The 17,182-nt window shown below is 56.0% G+C and overlaps 1 protein-coding gene across 14 annotated transcripts in view; it reads left to right on the plus strand.

Annotated features, from left to right (window-relative positions):
• The first annotated feature begins 746 nt into the window (after positions 1 to 746).
• Positions 747 to 17,182, plus strand: part of TLE3 (TLE family member 3, transcriptional corepressor) — a 45,145-nt gene continuing 28,709 nt past the window's right edge. For 7 of the 14 annotated variants that reach the window (XM_032864931.1, XM_032864933.1, XM_032864934.1 and 4 more), the window contains exons 1-4: positions 749 to 1,881; positions 2,444 to 2,544; positions 3,061 to 3,124; positions 4,179 to 4,223. In XM_032864931.1, the coding sequence (XP_032720822.1) occupies positions 1,858 to 1,881; positions 2,444 to 2,544; positions 3,061 to 3,124; positions 4,179 to 4,223 (234 nt within the window). In that variant the 5' untranslated portion in view covers positions 749 to 1,857. Of the gene's footprint in view, positions 1,882 to 2,443; positions 2,545 to 3,060; positions 3,125 to 4,178; positions 4,224 to 17,182 lie in introns of all 14 variants that reach the window. The other 7 variants (XM_032864930.1, XM_032864932.1, XM_032864939.1 and 4 more) reach the window with 2 other exon arrangements.

Here is a 17,182-nt window from a genome sequence, read left to right on the forward strand (position 1 = left end):
GCAGCACATCAAAGACGCCGTTTATTTGGCTTTCCGAAAAGAAGGAGGAATGAACAAAGAAGAAAAGCTGGGGGCCTGTGGGGGGGGGCGGGAGGGGATGGGCAGGAGAAGGGGTAAAGAAAGGGGCACCCTCAGTTCCCAGCAAATTTTTTAAGGTGGGAGGCAACTTTGGGACCCACCATTTTATCAGTCTTAAATCTTGCGAAGTGAAAACATTAAAGTGACAAAGTGATTCTGTTTGTTTTATAGTCTCTAATTGGGCTGCTTTGCAGACCTAATGGGATTCGAGGGAGGAATCGTCCGCCGCCACTGCAGAATAAACTGATACATTACTACCAGCCACAGGTTTTGAGGACCGTACAGCTTGTCTTTTTTTCTTTTGTTGTTATTCCTGTTTCCTTTCTTTCCCCCTCCCGCCAAATAATTATTTGCTAGTAGATCGTGGGGGGAGGGGAGGAAAGAGAGAAGCCCGGTGGGGGGGGAGAGTCTAGCAGCCCGGGACTATAATATATATCTATTTATTATATGTCTTTCGGTTAATTCCTGATCTGAGGAGCGCTGTTTTTCACTCCCATGCGAAAGTCACCAGCGGGTAGGGCCTGATTGCTACTTTTCATGCATAGTTTTAGACACAAGAGGGCATTGTGACGTCGCGCCCGGCGGCGCCCAGTCGCAGGCCGAGTCCGGTAGCCCCACGTGGGGGCCCCGCATTCCCATTGGCCAGCGCCGGGCGAAGCTGCCACATTATTTTGTTACTTTTCAGTCCCTATTTGGAACTGCTCTCGCGGCAGTTCAGACCTCGTGCTCGTCCCCCTAGCCTGTCTGTGTGTGGTATCCGCAGGTCCGGGGCACTTTTTTGGGTGTGTGTGTGTGTGTGTGTGTGTGTTTGGGAGTGTGTGTTTGGGGGGTTTGTCAGGGCGCGGAGAGGAGAGCCGGGCCGAGGGGAAGGAAGGAAGCCGCAGAGCTCCCGGGTCTCCGGCTGCGCTCTCCTGCCTGTGCGCTCCGAGGCGGCCGCGGTGGCGGCGCCGAGCGCTCCTCGCCGAGGACGCGGCGCTGGAGCTGGGAACAGCGAGGACCCCTTTGTGGAGGCTTCCTGTGCCCGCTGGAGTTAGGATGCCAGGGCGGCAGATTTGCACCTACTGATCTGGAGTTTCCTCCTCGGCCCTGGGAAGGGCTTGCAGCGGCGGCGGCGGCGGCGGCGGCGGCGGCGGCGGCGGCGGCAGTAGCAGACGGAACAGCAGGCTCTCCTCTCCGAGGGGGGGCGTCGAAGCGCCCGCGCCGGGCTCCCGCCCTCACCCTCCGGCGCTCCTGCGGCCCCCAGCCACCACATCGGTGCTTGCCTCCTTCCTCTTCTCCCCGAGCGCCGCCTCTGGGATCCGACCCGCACGCCCCGGATGCTGGGGCAGCCTCGGCGCGCCCCCCTTGCGGCGCAAGGCTCTGAGTGATCCGGAGGGGGCCCGCAGTCGCCCCAGGAGGGGACCCCGGCCTCGGGACCCCGCGCCGGAGCCACCGGGGAGACGACGATGTCCGCACGGCACTCGGCTCTGAAGCGCTCCACGCAGCTGGGGGAAGGCGGCCGGCCGCAGCCCGCCGAGCCCTAGGCGCACAAAGCCCGCGCCCGCCGCCCGGCCTCGGCGCCCGCAGACGACTTTGACGCCTGCTCCGCAGCTCTTTGTCTCCACTTGGGGCGAGCGCCCGACTCTGGGATTTCGCTGCGAGAGCGGGCTGGGGGGGCCGGGGGCGAGCTCTCGGTTTCCCGGCCGCCCCCCGCTGGGGCTTGGCTCCCCCCTCCCCCGCACCTCCCCGGCCCGAGCTCTCGGCGCTTCCACGCTCTTGGAATCACGACCCCTCCCTGCCATGTATCCGCAAGGCAGACATCCGGTGAGTAATTGCAACTCGGTTTATTTAAGCATCTATCATAGCAGGGTAAACGAGGCAGTTTATCTGGCACCTCCATTTTGCTTGTTGCTACCTTTATGGGGTGTGTGTGTGTGTGTGTGTGTGTGTGCGCGCGCGCGCGCGCTCACACAAAGGGGATAGGGATGGGGGGGCGCCGTTGAGAGAGGAGGTTAATTCCGCCCGAGTGGCGTGGGGGGCTGCCCGTGTTCCAGCGGCACTGTTTGTTTTCACGCTGCCCCCCGCCCCCTCTCCCAACTCACCCAGCTGTCTTCCAGTCCCTGTCTTACTTGGGAATGGGAGCCCGTTCGTGCAGGGGATGCGAGCCCCGGCCTCCAATGGGGAGGGATTTGGGGCGTCCACCGCCGACCCCCACCCCCCCCGCCTCGACGGGCAGCTGAGAAACTTGCTAGGAACGTTCTGGCTGTGAGGGTGGCCTCTCGGGTTGGGCGGGGGGAACCGGCAGAAGCCGCCGAGGGGCAGGGGCAGACCGGAGCCCCGTCTGACTCCCCCGCCCCCTCCCCTGTCTTGTCCTCGCGGGCTCCAGGCTCCCCATCAACCCGGGCAGCCGGGATTTAAATTCACGGTGGCTGAGTCTTGTGACAGGATCAAAGACGAATTCCAGTTCCTGCAAGCTCAATATCACAGGTAAGGCGGGTGGGGGCCTCCCCGGGGCAGGCGGGGAGGGTCGTCCCCGCCACGGCTCCTGCCACCCCCCGCGGGGACGGTGGGGGCTCCCGACCCGGGGCGGCGGGGCAGCCCGGGCCTCCGCCTTTTGTTTCCCCTTTCCGAGAGCGCGGCGCCTTAACCCTCTGCTGCCCGCAGCCTCCTGGCTTTCCCGGCCGCCCGCGGGGCCCGCGCGGGGTGAGGATCGGTGTCGCGGGGGGCTCATTCCGGGTTCCAGGGGTCGCGAGCCGGGCCCCCCGCCCCCGTCCCCCGCGGCCTGGAGAAGTCCACGCGCTCGGCCGCGGGAAGTTTCAAGTTGTTTCACTCCCTTCCCGGCGGCGGGGAGCAGAGCCCCCTCCGCCCCGAGGCTTCGGGATGATCGGGGTACCCCCGGGGGCGTCAGGAAGTAGGAAAGTGGCTCGCGGAGGCCCTGGCGCTGGAGCCTCGGAGGAGGCTGCGCGGGCTCCAGGCCTGAGCCGGCTCCTCCTGCCCTCGCAGCCTCAAAGTGGAGTACGACAAGCTGGCGAACGAGAAGACGGAGATGCAGCGCCATTACGTGATGGTGAGAGGCTGCCGCGGGCCTGGGCCGGGACGGGGGCGAGCCGGGGGCGGGGGTCCGGGGACCCTGCAGCGGGGTCCCCAGCACGCGGCGACCAGCCAGCCGCAGGGTAGCTCTGGGAGCCGGTGTCAGCCGCAGTGTACCCCGACCTTCCACTCCTGCCGCCCCCTTCCACCCGCCCCCCCTTAGCCCCGGCCACTTGCAGGAGGGTGGGTGAGAGGAGGGGCAGAAAGAGAAACCCCACTTCAGGCGGGGCGCTTGGACACTACCTCTGTGCCCCTTTGATTTGTGTTTTCAAGGTTTCCCAGAGGGCTGCTTGCCCTGTCTTGGCTAGTGAGATAGCATTGGATCAGCCCTCGTCGGGGTTGGAGGAATCTCTCTTAGAGACCTCCTGGGAGTGTTTGGAAACTTTGCTGCTTTGCAGCCCTGGGATCTGGCCAGAGTGGGACAGAAGCCCTCTCCATCTCCCCCTTGCCTCCCCCTGGGTTTTGTGAGCCTGGAGGAGCCTTTGAAAGAGCCCTTTGCCTCCATTCGCCTCCCTCGGGGATACCCCAACTGGAGAATCTGGCCAGCCTTGGGGCAGGAGATTGATTCTCACCCGTTTCCCAGTGTCTGTTTCAGTGAGTTTCAATCTTCCGTTTGTGAGAGGACATGGAAGGCACTTAAGCGGCCTCCCTGCACTGCTTTCCACATAAGAGGCCTTCGACACATTGCTAAATAACTCTCAGAGGACAAGAGGGTCCCAGTGTACACACGATTCCCTGTTGAACCCGAACCTTGTATAAACAGGATATATGGCACATGGGATGCTTGTGGGAGGGGTTGGGCTCTGCTCTTGGAACTACTGCATATATAATGTCCTGTAGAGGAGAGAACAGCATTCGCCCACTGTCAGCTCTTAAACCCCTCTCTGTAGCTGGCTTCGGGTTTGGGCTGAACCCCTTTAGCTGACATATCATAAAAGTATGACTTGGCCAGAAACCTGCCCCAAAAGCTGAGTTTGGAAAGTGAGCAGATCGGTGTGTTGCCTGTTAACGGCGATTCTTTTCACTTTTAGTACTACGAGATGTCCTATGGCCTGAACATCGAAATGCACAAGCAGGTAAGTGCTTTTCTTTCTAAAAAATCTGATGATGGTTAAAAACATATAATCCATGGGTTTCTGATAGCCCCTCCTGTTTGAAAATGAGCCTAGTCCTTGTGTTCCTCCTACTTCCCCTTGAAGAGTGAACTGATCCAGTCTCCAAAATGCAGGGTCCAAGGCATCGCTGATTTCTTGGACATGTTGAGGATTTTAGCAATCAAGCTTGTGAAATTAGTCCCGGTCTTGGATCTTGGTGGACGATAAAGGAGCAAAGGGAAAGTTGTACCTTCAGGATTTGCTTTACAAACTCCTGAAACCCAGAGTGGGGATGGCCGGCTGCTTTGAAATGTTTTAATGTAAAATTCTCGAGGGGAAACGCAGGAGGGGTATGTCTGTGTGTGATTGTGTGCGAAAATTTGATGTTCTCCCTTGATAAGATTAAACTTCAAGAGTCTCAAAAGCCAGGCTGAGCTGTCAGAATTTGAGGGCACAAGCCACTAACTGCTGAGAAATAGGAATCCAGGATGAACTATGGCTAAAATGCCTTGCAGTTCCAAGGCCACTTTCTCCTCTCCATCTTCATTGGAAGGCGGCTGGGTTCCCATTTTACAGAGAAGGAAGCTGAAGCAGAGAGGTGAAGTAACTTGCCCTGGGGCAGCCTTGCCGGGGCTGTTGAGATGGCTGGTCGTTGAGCTCAGCTTTGAAATCCTGAAGTCAAACCAGTTTCGCTAGTGTGCTGCTGTTTGATGGATATGTAAACTACCTCGAATTGTCACTCATCTAATAACAGTATACCTCAAACCTAGCAAATACAAACAGCCTTTATCTCCGTGCATATCAGTAACTCGTCCCCGCGCTAGGCTGGGCTGTGGGAGAGGCCTGTTTGTGTATTTGTGTTCCAAGGAGAGGCTGCCTGTAATTTGGCTTGGCCAGAGATTAGAAGTGACTTGGCACAAATAAATGGCCCAGGCCGGTTGTTCTTTTTAACAATTGGTGTTCTTGAAATCTCAGAAGGCTGTTGACTCATTCTAGCCTTTGGTGACCGTGACTTGAATGGATTTTCTGCTTCAAACGAACAGTCATTTACAAGGTCTAAATTTTGTTCTTTCTGGGCGGGGGGCGCGCACAGGGACCCGGGCAGGTGACCCAGGAATGCTTGTAGATTGCCACCTGCTCTAGCGGCTTCCTGTAGAGCTTTTTGAATCTGTGGTTTCCTTTCGGTACTGGAGGAGCCCCAATGTTGGGTAGAGGGCAGCCAGAAAGGGGCCCGAGTTTCTGGAGCAAGGTGGGAAGCCACTCTGTGGCTTCCTGAGGGATTATGAGCTCCTTAGGAAGGCGCAGGAAGGCTACCAGGGTCTTACTTCTTGAGCCACGGAAATGATAAGCAGACACGGCTTGGTACGTAAGGATATTTCTCTTCAGAAGAATGAGCTGGAGACAGGTTGTGTCCAAATTTTAGGTGGGACCAGCGGGATCTGACTCGTCCAGTCCGAATGCCTGCAGCAGCCCTGGGTTCTCAGGAGTTCAAGGATCTTGGGGTATCAGGCAAGGTGCCACCTCCTTCCTTTCTCCACCCCCCTTCTTTTTTCCCCCTCAGTGCTTAGTATCCTGGGTGTGTTTAAAGAGGGTAATTGCACCCAAGTTTAAAATTTATAGCAGCAGTTATTCTAAGAGCTTCGTAATTAAGGTGTAATGCGTTGTTGCATGTTGAGGTCTGCATGGGTGGTGTTCCCCAAGTCTGTGAGTGGATGGTTCTTTGGCACAAAGAATCCACCTTGGCCGGTGGAGCAAAGGTGTTCCCGGAGTCCTGGGGAGACTCTGAACTCCGGAAGAGTTAACCGTCAGAACGCCTTTGGTGGTGGGGTTCGCCCCAAGAGCAGCTGTGTGCGTCCGGGACCTCTGGCCATTCCCCAGACTGGGCTCTTAGGGGGAGAATGCCTGAGGTTTGGCAACACAGTCTCACAGTCCTCCCAGCTGCTTGAGGCAGACAGATGGGATTCCTTGCGCCCTTTGTAGAGGCCAGGAAACTGAGGCTTCAGGGAGGTCAGTGGGGCAGAGCTCGGACTCCAGGCCACATCTCTGGATTGCCCCACTGAGCACTTTGACCCCACTCCCTACTCCCCTTTGCCTTCCAGCCCGTTCCCCTTGGCTTCCGAGCACGGACGAGTGTGCTCTGAGCGCCAGGGCCTTCGCAGGGTTTAGGGCACAGTCTCGTGTTGGGTGAAATCGCCCTGTGGCTGTGGAGGAGCAAAGAGGCAAGGAGGTGAAGAAACCGGGGCTGAGAAAGGCAGCCCTGACCTAATGAGGCTGGCCACTCCCTAGGCTTGTGAGGGTTCTGCAGAAGAAAGCCCAGCCACTAATTGTAGTGTGGGTCTTGGGTGCATTTGGCGGATGGTGGTTAGGCCTGAGCAAACAAGTTTATCAGCTGACCTGTTTAGCGGTTGACTGGTGTTTTATCTGCACACACAATCGAGTGACTGGAGTGCCTGAATTATTCATGCAGTGTCCTGCCCTCTAGACTTGACTGTTCGTGTGATTACATCTGCCTGGAACAAACACGCCGGATTTTTCATCTTTAAGCTCAGCGGTGGGGGCGGGGACTGGGTGTACCTTTATGTAATAGGTGAGGTCTAGAGCCAGCATCTTGGGAAGTGGGGGGGTCCTCAGCCTGCTGGCTCGCAGCGCCGCACCCCCTCTTTCCACCAACCGCCACCACACACACACACACACACACACACACACACTTTATTTTTTTAAAGCTCTCCTTTGCTGTCTCTATGAGAAATGCCTATTGGGGCGCCTGGGTGGCTCAGTTGGTTAAGCGACTGCCTTTGGCTCAGGTCATGATGCCGGAGTCCCAGGATTGAGTCCTGCATCGGGCTCCTAGCTCCACGGGGAGTCTGCTTCTCCCTCTGACCTTCTCCCCTCTCACATAACTAGATAAAATCTTAAAAACAAAAAAAGAAATGCCTATTAGTTGGGAACTCAGGTTCCTCCAGCTGGGCCGCAATTATTGACGGAGGGCAGCTGACAAGGTGTGTCCAGCCCATTTTTATTCTACTGAGAGGTAAAACTCACTGGGACTGGCTCCTTTCCTAGCTGTTTCTCTGTCTCCTTCTCGATGTTGCTCCAAGCTGTCAGATCCCAGAGAAGTAATAAATGGGTTTTCCTCCTACTCCTCTGCCTACTTCCCTGAGTATGGCAGAGCAAAGATTACAGAACCACGGGCCAGGCCTCAGGCTTCGAGGGGGTCACCCACCTCCTCCAAGCTCCTGCTTCCAGGCAGAATGTCAAGGGTGATACAGCGAGGCCAGGGAGGCGATGGTGGCTGTCGAGCTCGTTGGCTCCCATCCTGTTCCTGCTGAGGCTCTCAGTGCCGGCCACCATTCCCAAAGCCGGCTTAGAAAGCAGCGCCCCAGAGCACCTGTAGGGCGCTGGGTTTGAGGCCGGAGAAGCTGGGTCAGGCTGTCTTTAACTCCCCCACTCAGCACTGAGGTTTCAAAAGAGGACTTGAGGCATTTGGAACTCTGGGGCAGCTCCATGCCGACACCTAACAGTCCCCTTTTTTCTGTAAGCCCAGAGGAGGAACCCTTCCTTTGAGTTTCTTTTGGCATCCCAGAACTGGGAGAGCCCTTTGGCTTCTCATCCGAACCTTCCATGTTATAGATGAGGAAACTGAGGCACAGGAGGGGAGCTGAGCTTGACCCAGTCACCCAGTCCCGAGTTAGTGCTGGGGCTGCTTCTGCAGCCTTCTGTCCTGTCCCCCGGGTCTCTGTTCAGCAGGACTCGAGAAGTGAAGCATATTTGTTTACTAAGCCATTGCCCTCTGTGGCTGAGTATTCCTGCTTTTCTCTGCCTTATAAACTCAAGAGGCTAAGGCTCAAAGCTGGGTGTACGAAAGTACAAAGTACCCCATTTTGGGTTGTATAACCTTATCAGCTGAACACTTTTTCCCACAGTCCTCTTCCGAATTGCCCGCTGTTTGCACAACCAATGACTTGATGTGCGTAATAGTAAACCCAGCGCATAACTAGCAGCCCCAGAGGGAAGGTTCGCTGGCGAGGAAGAGTGGTACAACCTGTGAACTTTTTACCGGAGGATACAGAAAACCACGAACACCGGGCTGAAGAAGGAGATGGCAAATCTCCGTCCCCTCCTCTCTCCATCCACCCAGTAATTAGGGCCTTGGCTGGAAGGTCTCCAGTTACAAGTTGAAGTTCTGTGACCCTCACTTTAGCAGGTGCGGGTGGCCAGAGGGAACCAGCAGGTGGCGAGGTTACAGAGTCCTCGCCCAGGAGTGCCAGTCTCTGTGGCATCGGGATTGAGCTAAGAAGAGATCTGGACTAGTGTTTTCTTTTGGCATCCAGGCACCTCTCCTAGCCCTGGTTTCCACCTAACCTTTCCTGGCTGGTCACTGTCGCCCAGGACAGTCTTCTCAGTTTCACAGGTCCTCTCACTGCCCCGGGGGCCTGCCTTGGTCGGCTTTGGGGTCTGCTGAGCTCCAGGCCCCAGACTGCCTTCAACCCCAGTCTTCTCTGGACGCCTGGTCTTCACTGCTGAATGAGCTCTCTGAGCAGGGTTGGTGTGGTTCTCTGGCTCTTTCCAACTTCTCATTCTTTTGATCCAGGAGATAGGCACACGGATGGCTCCCCCTCTTACTCAAGGACACTGGGCCTGGGTTAGAAACCTGGCTTCTGAACAAGACTCCCTTCAGTGAACTCTCCCGGGCCAGTTGGCCCCCGGAGGGGCACAGAGCTCTTCTTTCTCTCTGGATTCTTCCTCCTCCACTTAGTATAGGAAGGGTCTGATCTGTGTGGAAGGCTCTTCATTGCCATTTTATCCTAGGAGTGTGCCGGTCAAGGAATGAGTTCCCTTTTCCCTCCTGCATGGGGAAGTGTTTTTAATCCTAATGTGTTCGTACAATATACTGGGACACGTGGGGCGAAAAGGTAGTCGAGGCCAAATCTCATTGGGGTTTCCCCCTCTGCTGTGGCACACTCAGGCTGTCCTTTCTCACACTTCATCATCTTGTTTCTGTAGCCACGGAGGAAGCCCCTGGGCTGGGGTGTGTTACGCGCACTTAGCACGAAATAGGTGCTCAGGAAACACATTGGTTTTCCTTTACTCCGAATTCCTCGGCTTGTCAGAGGGTGGGATTCCAGATTCCCTGAGCCCTGGCGGGAGGAAGTGAGGGTTTTAATTGTGGGTTGGCCCCCCAGCTCGGCAGGCTTCCTCCTATAGCTCAGCATCCAGTTTCTTCATCAGGAAAATGAGGGGGTTGGATGCCTGCCAGAGCGGTTATTAGGGGCTGGGATGTGCCGGGTGTGGGCTGGGGCCCGTTACACAGCCACAGCCGAATACACAGCCGAATACGACACCATCCCCTCGCCTGGGGAGTTGGCATCTCAGGAAGTCATGCAGCGCGGTGAGGGAAGTGCTACTACTAATATGGCCCAGTGTCCCCGAGGAGCACCCAGCACAGGAGCATCCAGAACCGAACGGAGCACCCAGGACAGAAGGCTTATTCATCCCCGGAAAGGGGAGTCAAGTTGGGTCCGGGAAGACTACACTGAAGGGCTGTTACCTGAGCCTTAAAGGGGGGGCGGGGGTTAGGAGGAGGCTTCTCGGCTTCTCTCTCTCTCTCTGTCTCTCTCGGTGACAGCCGCTCTTGGAAAGGCCAGCGGAAGCACAGTCCATAAGTTGGAATGGGGGTGGGGGGTGGGTGTGGGGCTCCACTTGGGGGGTGAGGCGAGGTGGTGACATTTTGCAGCAAAGTGATCTCCCAGGCCTCTCTGCTCTCACACTCCCGCCTCAGCAGCTCCCTCTGTCCCCATATGGCTCTGCAGGGCTGGCCCACGTCCATCTGCCTGGGGCCCACTCAGGGAGGGGGGAGGCGGTGGGGGGCAGACGCCTGGGGCTGGTGGAGGCCTCAGGGCCCTGCTTCTCCACCCCCTCGTGCCGCTTTGACCTTTCTTCCCCAAAGTGGCATTGCCTCCTTCCCCTGTGTGGGTAATTCTGTAATGACTGGTTCTGACCCGCCCCTCCCCCATATTTAATTCTCATCAGCCAGCTCTCTCCACTTTGCTATTAATGATAGCAGCCAGCGAAATAGCTTTCAACATGCCATTGACAGTCTGGTTTAAGAGAGCACTTGAAGTAGTGCTAGACAGCTGAAAGCACCCATAATTGTGTACCAGAGTGAGAACTGCGTGCTCGAGGGCCTTGTTTTTATATGCTTAAAGGGACAATATCTTGTTTTCAACAAATGCTCTCGCAAACTCCCGGCCAAGATGCTGGCTCCTCTTCGCACGCCTCTCCTGTCCCCTGGCTTTTTCTTTCCTCTCTCTCGCCTTTCACACAACATGTTCCCCCTCAGGTTGGGGGCTGAGGAGGAACTTGGGGAAGGGGTTTTTTTCGGAAGGGCTGTTCTCCCCTGTGTATGGATATGGAGTTCTTTTGTTGGCTAAGGATGTCACAGCCTGAGGAAGTGGGGGTAGGCTTCCAGGGGGCCCTTTGTGTCCCCAGGATGGGGGGGACCTCTGTGGGGGCAGGCTCCACTCATTGGAGAAGCACATCAGGGACCATGGAGGCCTTGGCCCCTTTCAAATCAGATTCAGGGAGGCTGTTCATTGTGCAGAGGCCCCTCTAGAAAGCTCGAAGGTCTGTAGGGCAGGGACTCTTAAGTGGAAGTTCATGCAGGGCTTGGGGGCTTAACCAGGGGTCCCATCTTCTCAGCCCTAGGGATTTTGCCTGAGAACAAAACCTCCCTCCCCTCCACCCCAGCCAACTTCATAACTGTGAAGATGCCACTCAGCCCTTTGGGCAGAAATCCCCCTCACCCCAAAGCTCCCCTTCACCAGTGGCATCCTTGACGGGTGAAGAAAGAGCCAGGTTCCCAGGGGTGGGGCCTAGAGTCTGGCTGTGGCAAAGGCCAGGACTGTTTGTGGATGGGCTTGGCTTGTATGTCCAAAGGGGCGGCGTCCTTCCACCCACCATGTGAGTGACACCACCAGGGGCCTGGGGTCCCGCGGCAGCTTGCCACCACCACCACCAAGTAATTCCAGCCGAGGGCCTTTGTGGAGGACAGAGAGTTTGAAAGTTGTGATCTTCCAAATACTGTAATACTATTGACTCTTGGTATTTCTGTTGCACTTGGTCGTTTGCAAAGCAGAGTAGACCTTTTTCATCTTAGAGCCCCCAAATAAGAGGCATTCGGGAGCAGGACAAACACACGCTGGGAGGAGAGCATCAGAGTGTAGGGTGTGAGGATGACCTGGGTATATCCAGGGCACTAGAGGACTGTGTTCTTAAACTGGATGGGGCAGCAGGGGCTGGGGGGTGTGTGCGGAATGCCGTCTTTGTGAGTTCCCTGAGGGGTAGGACCATTTTGTATTCACTGGGGCTCCTGAGCCCTGCGTGATTCTGGGCCCATACTGGGCGCGCAACGTAGGTTTTGTGGGGGACTCAATGGAGGGCAACGTTCTAGTTAGGGGTTCTCCCCTGACTCTGTAGAGCATTCTGGGAAGGATATAGGTTTTCTCCGGCTTCTAAGAGAGATCTGTTGGCCGCAAAGTTGTGATTGGAGAAAAGAAGCATGAAAGTGTCCTGTTGAGCTTTTGTGTTAACGCGTCTTTAATACAGTTTAAGGGTTTTGTCTTGTTTTTGTGTTTCGTCTTGCTCTGTGGGCAGTTCAGTTGTACGAAGGGAAGATAGGAGGTGGTGAGGAAAGAGATAGTGGGGAAGAAGATGATAAAGCAGAGATGGGGGAGGAAGGAATGAGGAAGAGAAAAACATGCTGAATTGGGATTCCGAGAAGGAACCGAGTGGCAGGAAGGCGAGAGTCAGTGGCTCGGAGGTAAATTGGTAAACTGTGCCTGGCATGCCTTGGACCTCTCTTTGGCCGGGGAGTTCCACGTGCCACGGCCTTATCCTACTGCCCTTTAAATCCTTGCTGAGCACTGTTCACACTCTTCAACTGTTTGTTGTTGTTGTTGTCATTCTTTTAAAAAACGGAACATCTAGTCTAGCCCAGTGGCAGAAGTTCCTTTTTTGTTTGCCCCCAAAAGTGACATCTTCCCTCGCAAGGAGACTCAAACGAGCAAGAGTCCTTCCCACAGTCCTGCAGCACTGGGGGTGCCAGGAGCGCCTTGGGGACAGGGGAGAGGGGTGGGGAAGGGGTCTCCTCCTGGTCGGTTGTGAAGGCTTTGGTTCTGGACTGCTACACCACCCAGCAGTCTCCGACCGGAAGGTTGGAGGAGGAGGGAGGAGGCCTTCTACCCGGTACCCAAATACTTGCCTAAGGAGAGCCCTCAACAGGTCGCTCCGGACCCTGAGTGTCAAACTGATTGTCGGGTCAAGGGCATGCTTGGTGAACCTGTGGCGATTTCTGCTGGGAAGAGCCGGGCAGTCGGGGAGACCAGTGGGTGAAGGATGGGAGTCCTTGGTCTAGGGTGGGGGCCAGGAAGTCTCCAACTTCCTGTGCAGGAAGAGGTAGGCAGACTTGGCGAGCCCCAGAGCACAGGTGGTCCCAAGAGGTCTGGATCGAGGAGCTCGGTGGCCGATGGGAACAGAGTGAGCACGAGACCCAGCAGGTGGAGGCCATGAGTGGGCCAGGACTGATGGGCCCAAAGGAGCTTTAGCTTCTCCTTAAACCCTTCCCCGTTGCTTTTCCTGGAAGCAGTGCCTTCCTCTGAGCCCCCTCACTCCTGGAAAGAGCAGCAGTCCAGTACTTACCTGGCTTTGCCTCAGGGCAGAAATCCTAACGGAGTGGTTGAGGTTGGTGGTTGGTGTTGTCCGGTACCCTGTGTCCCACCCTCCTCAACCCTGAGGCCCTCGGAGAGCAGGTCTGCCCCTGCTGGAGTCCTCTCACTGTTGGCTTGATGCTAGCCTCTTGTGCGCAGTACACAGCCTGCAGGGACTACTTAAAGGGAGTGGGTACAGTGCTTTCTAGATACCATTCTCTCTGACACTGTTTGAGTTTCTCTGTTCTCTCACCTGTGTCAGACCACATTTCCGCGGGGACCTCCTCTACCTGACCTTCCCTCACTTTCCCCCTGCCCAGGCTCCCCATTGGGGACTGGGGCCTATCCCTGTTAAGACTTTCTCCTGACATCTTTGTGCCGGTTCTGGATTCCGAGTTTCTCCATCAGAAGCCACTGGTTTTCAGAGGGGTGTCCTGGCAGTCCCGTGCTGAGCACCAGCTGCCAGGAGGTGGTCAGTCCTGGTGGCAAAGCGACAGGCTTAGGAGTCAGCCTTGGGTTTGAGTCCCCCATCAAGACCCCCTGGCCGTGTGACCTGGGGCTGACTGTGGGACCTCTGTGAACTTCAGTTTGTATTGGGGGGAGAATGGGAACCCCTGCCTGCCAGAACAGGGCCGTCTGAGACATGGCTGCCATGCCTGAGGAACTGAGTTTGACATTGAGTTGTAACGAACGTCCACTAGCCCCACATGGCTCATGGCCTCCTCTGTCTGACCCCGCAGTCACAGGCAGCACTAGGAGGAGTGTGTGTAGGGTGATGGATATACAGTGACTGTTTCGCACAGTCCCCAGCGTGTAGGAAGGCCTCAGCAGTGTCCTCTCCCAGCAGGATGTAGTGCCACAAGTTGCGAAGGCCTCCAAGAGTGAGGCCGAGATCCTTGGGGCTGTGGGTGTTGTAGGACTTCCTAGAGCCCTCCCACGTGCGGCTGGCTGGCCCCACATGCCAGCCGTGAGCACAGATGTCTGCAGAGGGTCAGGCACTGGCTCGTGGTCCCCGGTAGACCGGGAGCAGGTTCAGAACCAGAAACTCAGTCTGTTTCACTCCTGGCCAGACCGCTTGTCCCCCAGGCCATATCAAGGCCTGGTCTCCCCACATGGCTGCCTTCAGGACACGCACCTGAATATGCTTCAGGACTTAGATTCTGGGCCTGGGAAGACCCCGGACAAGGCCTTGAAGAATTGGGTAGGTTGTAGGGCCGCCGTGCACAGATCGGGCTGTCTCAGTCTGGGCATTATTGATATGTGAAGCTGGATAATTCTTTGGGGTGAGGCTGTCCTGTGTTCCCCAAGGTTAGCAGCACCTCTGGCCTCTGCCCACTAGTTCTCAGGAGCACTGCTCTCGTTGTGACACCCTTAACTGTTCTCTAGACATCACCAAGGGTCCCTTGGGCAAAATCGCTCCCCAGGTGTGAACCCTTGGTGTCAGGGGAAGAATTCTGGCTGGAGAGCTGGGAGAGTTGGTTGCCACTGTCTGGCTTTGTGACCTAGGGCAGCTCCTTGCCTTCTCTGGGCCCAGCTTTCCTTGTCTGTAAACTGAGATGTTGAATGTGGTGGTGGTTTCGGAGGCGGTCCCATCTGACCCATGAACAAATTTCTGAGTAACCGTTTTGATCTTTTCGGCCTATGATCCTGCCATCCTTGTCTGGGGGGAGAGACCCTTTCAGTCTAAGAGGGATGGTCTTGCTTATTAGCTGTGAACTCGGTGGTGGGTGGCTAGAATGGGGCTCTGTGTCTGCCCACAGTCCGCCTGTCCCCTCCCCCGACACCTCATTTTCTTTTCCTGCCACCCGGATTTCCCAGCGAGCCTCTGTCCTTACAGAGTCCTAGCCAATGTTCCATTTGTAGTGCTGACCTTACAGGGAGACCCCCAAAATTTAACGAGCTGCCTCTGCAAGGGTAATGTGACTTTTACAGCCTGTTGAGGGGCAAAGGGAGATTTGCATAATGTTCCAAGGGGGATTAGGTGGCGGGGGGTTGCCATGGCAACCCCACAGGGATGAATTGAGAATTTTTCCTCCTGGCAGGAGTTGGCCAATGGAGTCTGGGAAGGTGGGGGAGGGAGGCAGAGGGTTATCTGAGGGGAGGGAGGGGACCGAGGGCTCTAGGGATGGGGGTGGCGGTTGGTGGCGCCTGGAATGAATGGGCGGTATTGGGGGAAGGTCTAATCGGCAAAGGCTTTCCCTGTTCTGTCTACACAAGCAAGCTCTTTGAGGGCCATCCCCTGGAGTGGGGGTGGGAAGCAAGCAGAGTTTAATGTGTTTGGGAACCAAGAAATTAAAGTGAACAAATATTTAAAGATTATTGGATCTTGTTAACAGGAAACCCGGTGGATGGAAATTGAGAGTCTGAGAAATGAAAGTCGTGGAGTCTGAGAGCCAGGGAGGGACTCGGCTGTCACCTAGGCCCAGGTCCCTCCCGTGGAGTGGTATCTAACCCTTGTCCCAGTTAGGTGGCCATTGAATGCTCCTAAGGACAGGATGCTCGCTCTCACACACACCTAATTCATTTTTGAGAGCTCTGATGACTATACTGCACCCCGATCTGCCTCTTTCATGCAGTAGGAACTGAGGCCTGAGTATAGGACAGACCTGGGACTTCGCCTTGCCAATTCTTCTGGGGTCAGTGTTCTAGATGCCTCTTCTCTTGCCCCTCTCCCCACAAGCTCTTTCCCCTTCCTTGCTTGACTTCACCATTCCCAGTTCCCTTACTCCCTAGACTCTTGGAAGAAAGTGCCAGAGATTCCTGGTAGGCAGAGGAAGGGAAGGTGGGATTCCGTCCAGGGTGGCATGTGGAGGGCCATGTCCCAAGCTGGGCACCCTGGAGTCTCTTGCCTTTCATCTGTCTTAGCTGGGTGGGGGCAAGTGTGTCGAATGTTCCTTGCCCTCCTTACCTGTGTGAGGGGCATGGGGGCTATCGCCGAGTGCCAGGTCCAGGCTGACCACAGCCAGTGTCCTGTCCTGTTCCCTCCCTCAGGAGGCAGATCCTCAGGGTCACACGGGGCTGGGCCTTTTCTTATATCCAGCCCTCCTGGCATAAAGAATTCAGCAGGCTTCCTCAGAAGGCATAAATATTTAATGGCATTGTAGTTATATATAATTTGATCAATATGTCAGTGCTAAAAGGGCCTTTATGGAGGCTCACCTATCACTGAGTGATCCGTGATGGAAACCCTCCCGGCCCTTCCAGAAGCAGGGGCCATTATCTCCCTGGGCTGCTGAGTGGCTCATTTATTTGCCCCCTCCTTTAAGACCCTGGATGCTCCTTTCCCGTAGAGCCTGTGGTGGGGCTGGAGCGGGGCTGGGGAACCCCGTCCCAGTGTTTCCTGGAGGTATCACCCCTCTTTGTCCCTGGACTTCCTTCCCACTGGTGATAAAACAGCCACTTGCTTTCTTTCAGAATCGTCTAAGCTCCGACTGAGGAGAAACTGCCTGGCAAGGAATTTCATGGTCTAGTCCAATAATTGAGGGCCTATCAATTTAGAATTGCCTGGGACATGCGATGGGATATTTTAAGTTAAAAGTACTCAGGCACATCGTTCCAGAATCTTTCAACATTTGATTGCTTCGTGGTTATGGCACCCGGCTGCTGCGGCCTCCGTCTCCCGCCCCTTGTGCCCCTCTGAGTTTAATTCGAGATGAAGCAGACTCCTCTGGAATACCCCAGAGCTCGAGTCAGAGAACCTGGTAATACCTGATTAAAATTCAAGAACCGTGGAGTCCCACCCCCCACCCCAAACACGCATGTTTCTGGAGGAGAAGGTCCTGGGCGAGCAGGATGAGCCCTTCCTACCGCGGCTGCTCGGGACTGACAGATGGCATGTCACTGCTGTCGAACCCTCTGTGCTATGAAGCCTGGTCCTGGGGACTGAACCCCAGGCAGCGGCCGCCCAGCCACATCGTGAAGTGGCTCTCTCTCCTTCCTCATCACCCTTTAAATTCTTGCCGTGCTCTCGATTCCTGAGCTGTTTGGAGGAAGGACATGTCACAGCGCCCTTCAGGAACCGTTAGCAGGCTGAGACGCAGTGACAACTCCCGGATCTTCCAAGTTACCTCTCTGCTGCCCTGTGTTGCAGACAACGCAGTTGGACCCCGGAGGAGGGTAGCGATTTGCCCAAAGCCACACAGCTAGATGGAGGCAGGGCTGGGGGGTGGGGGGTGGGAGCCAGCTTGGTTCATCATGGCTGTGGGTCATAACATGCTCTTTAAAGTGCCAGGGTTC

Source organism: Lontra canadensis, unplaced genomic scaffold, assembly GCF_010015895.1.
Source record: "Lontra canadensis isolate GAN:19392208 unplaced genomic scaffold, GSC_riverotter_1.0 scaffold28, whole genome shotgun sequence".
Classification (NCBI taxonomy): domain Eukaryota; kingdom Metazoa; phylum Chordata; class Mammalia; order Carnivora; family Mustelidae; genus Lontra; species Lontra canadensis.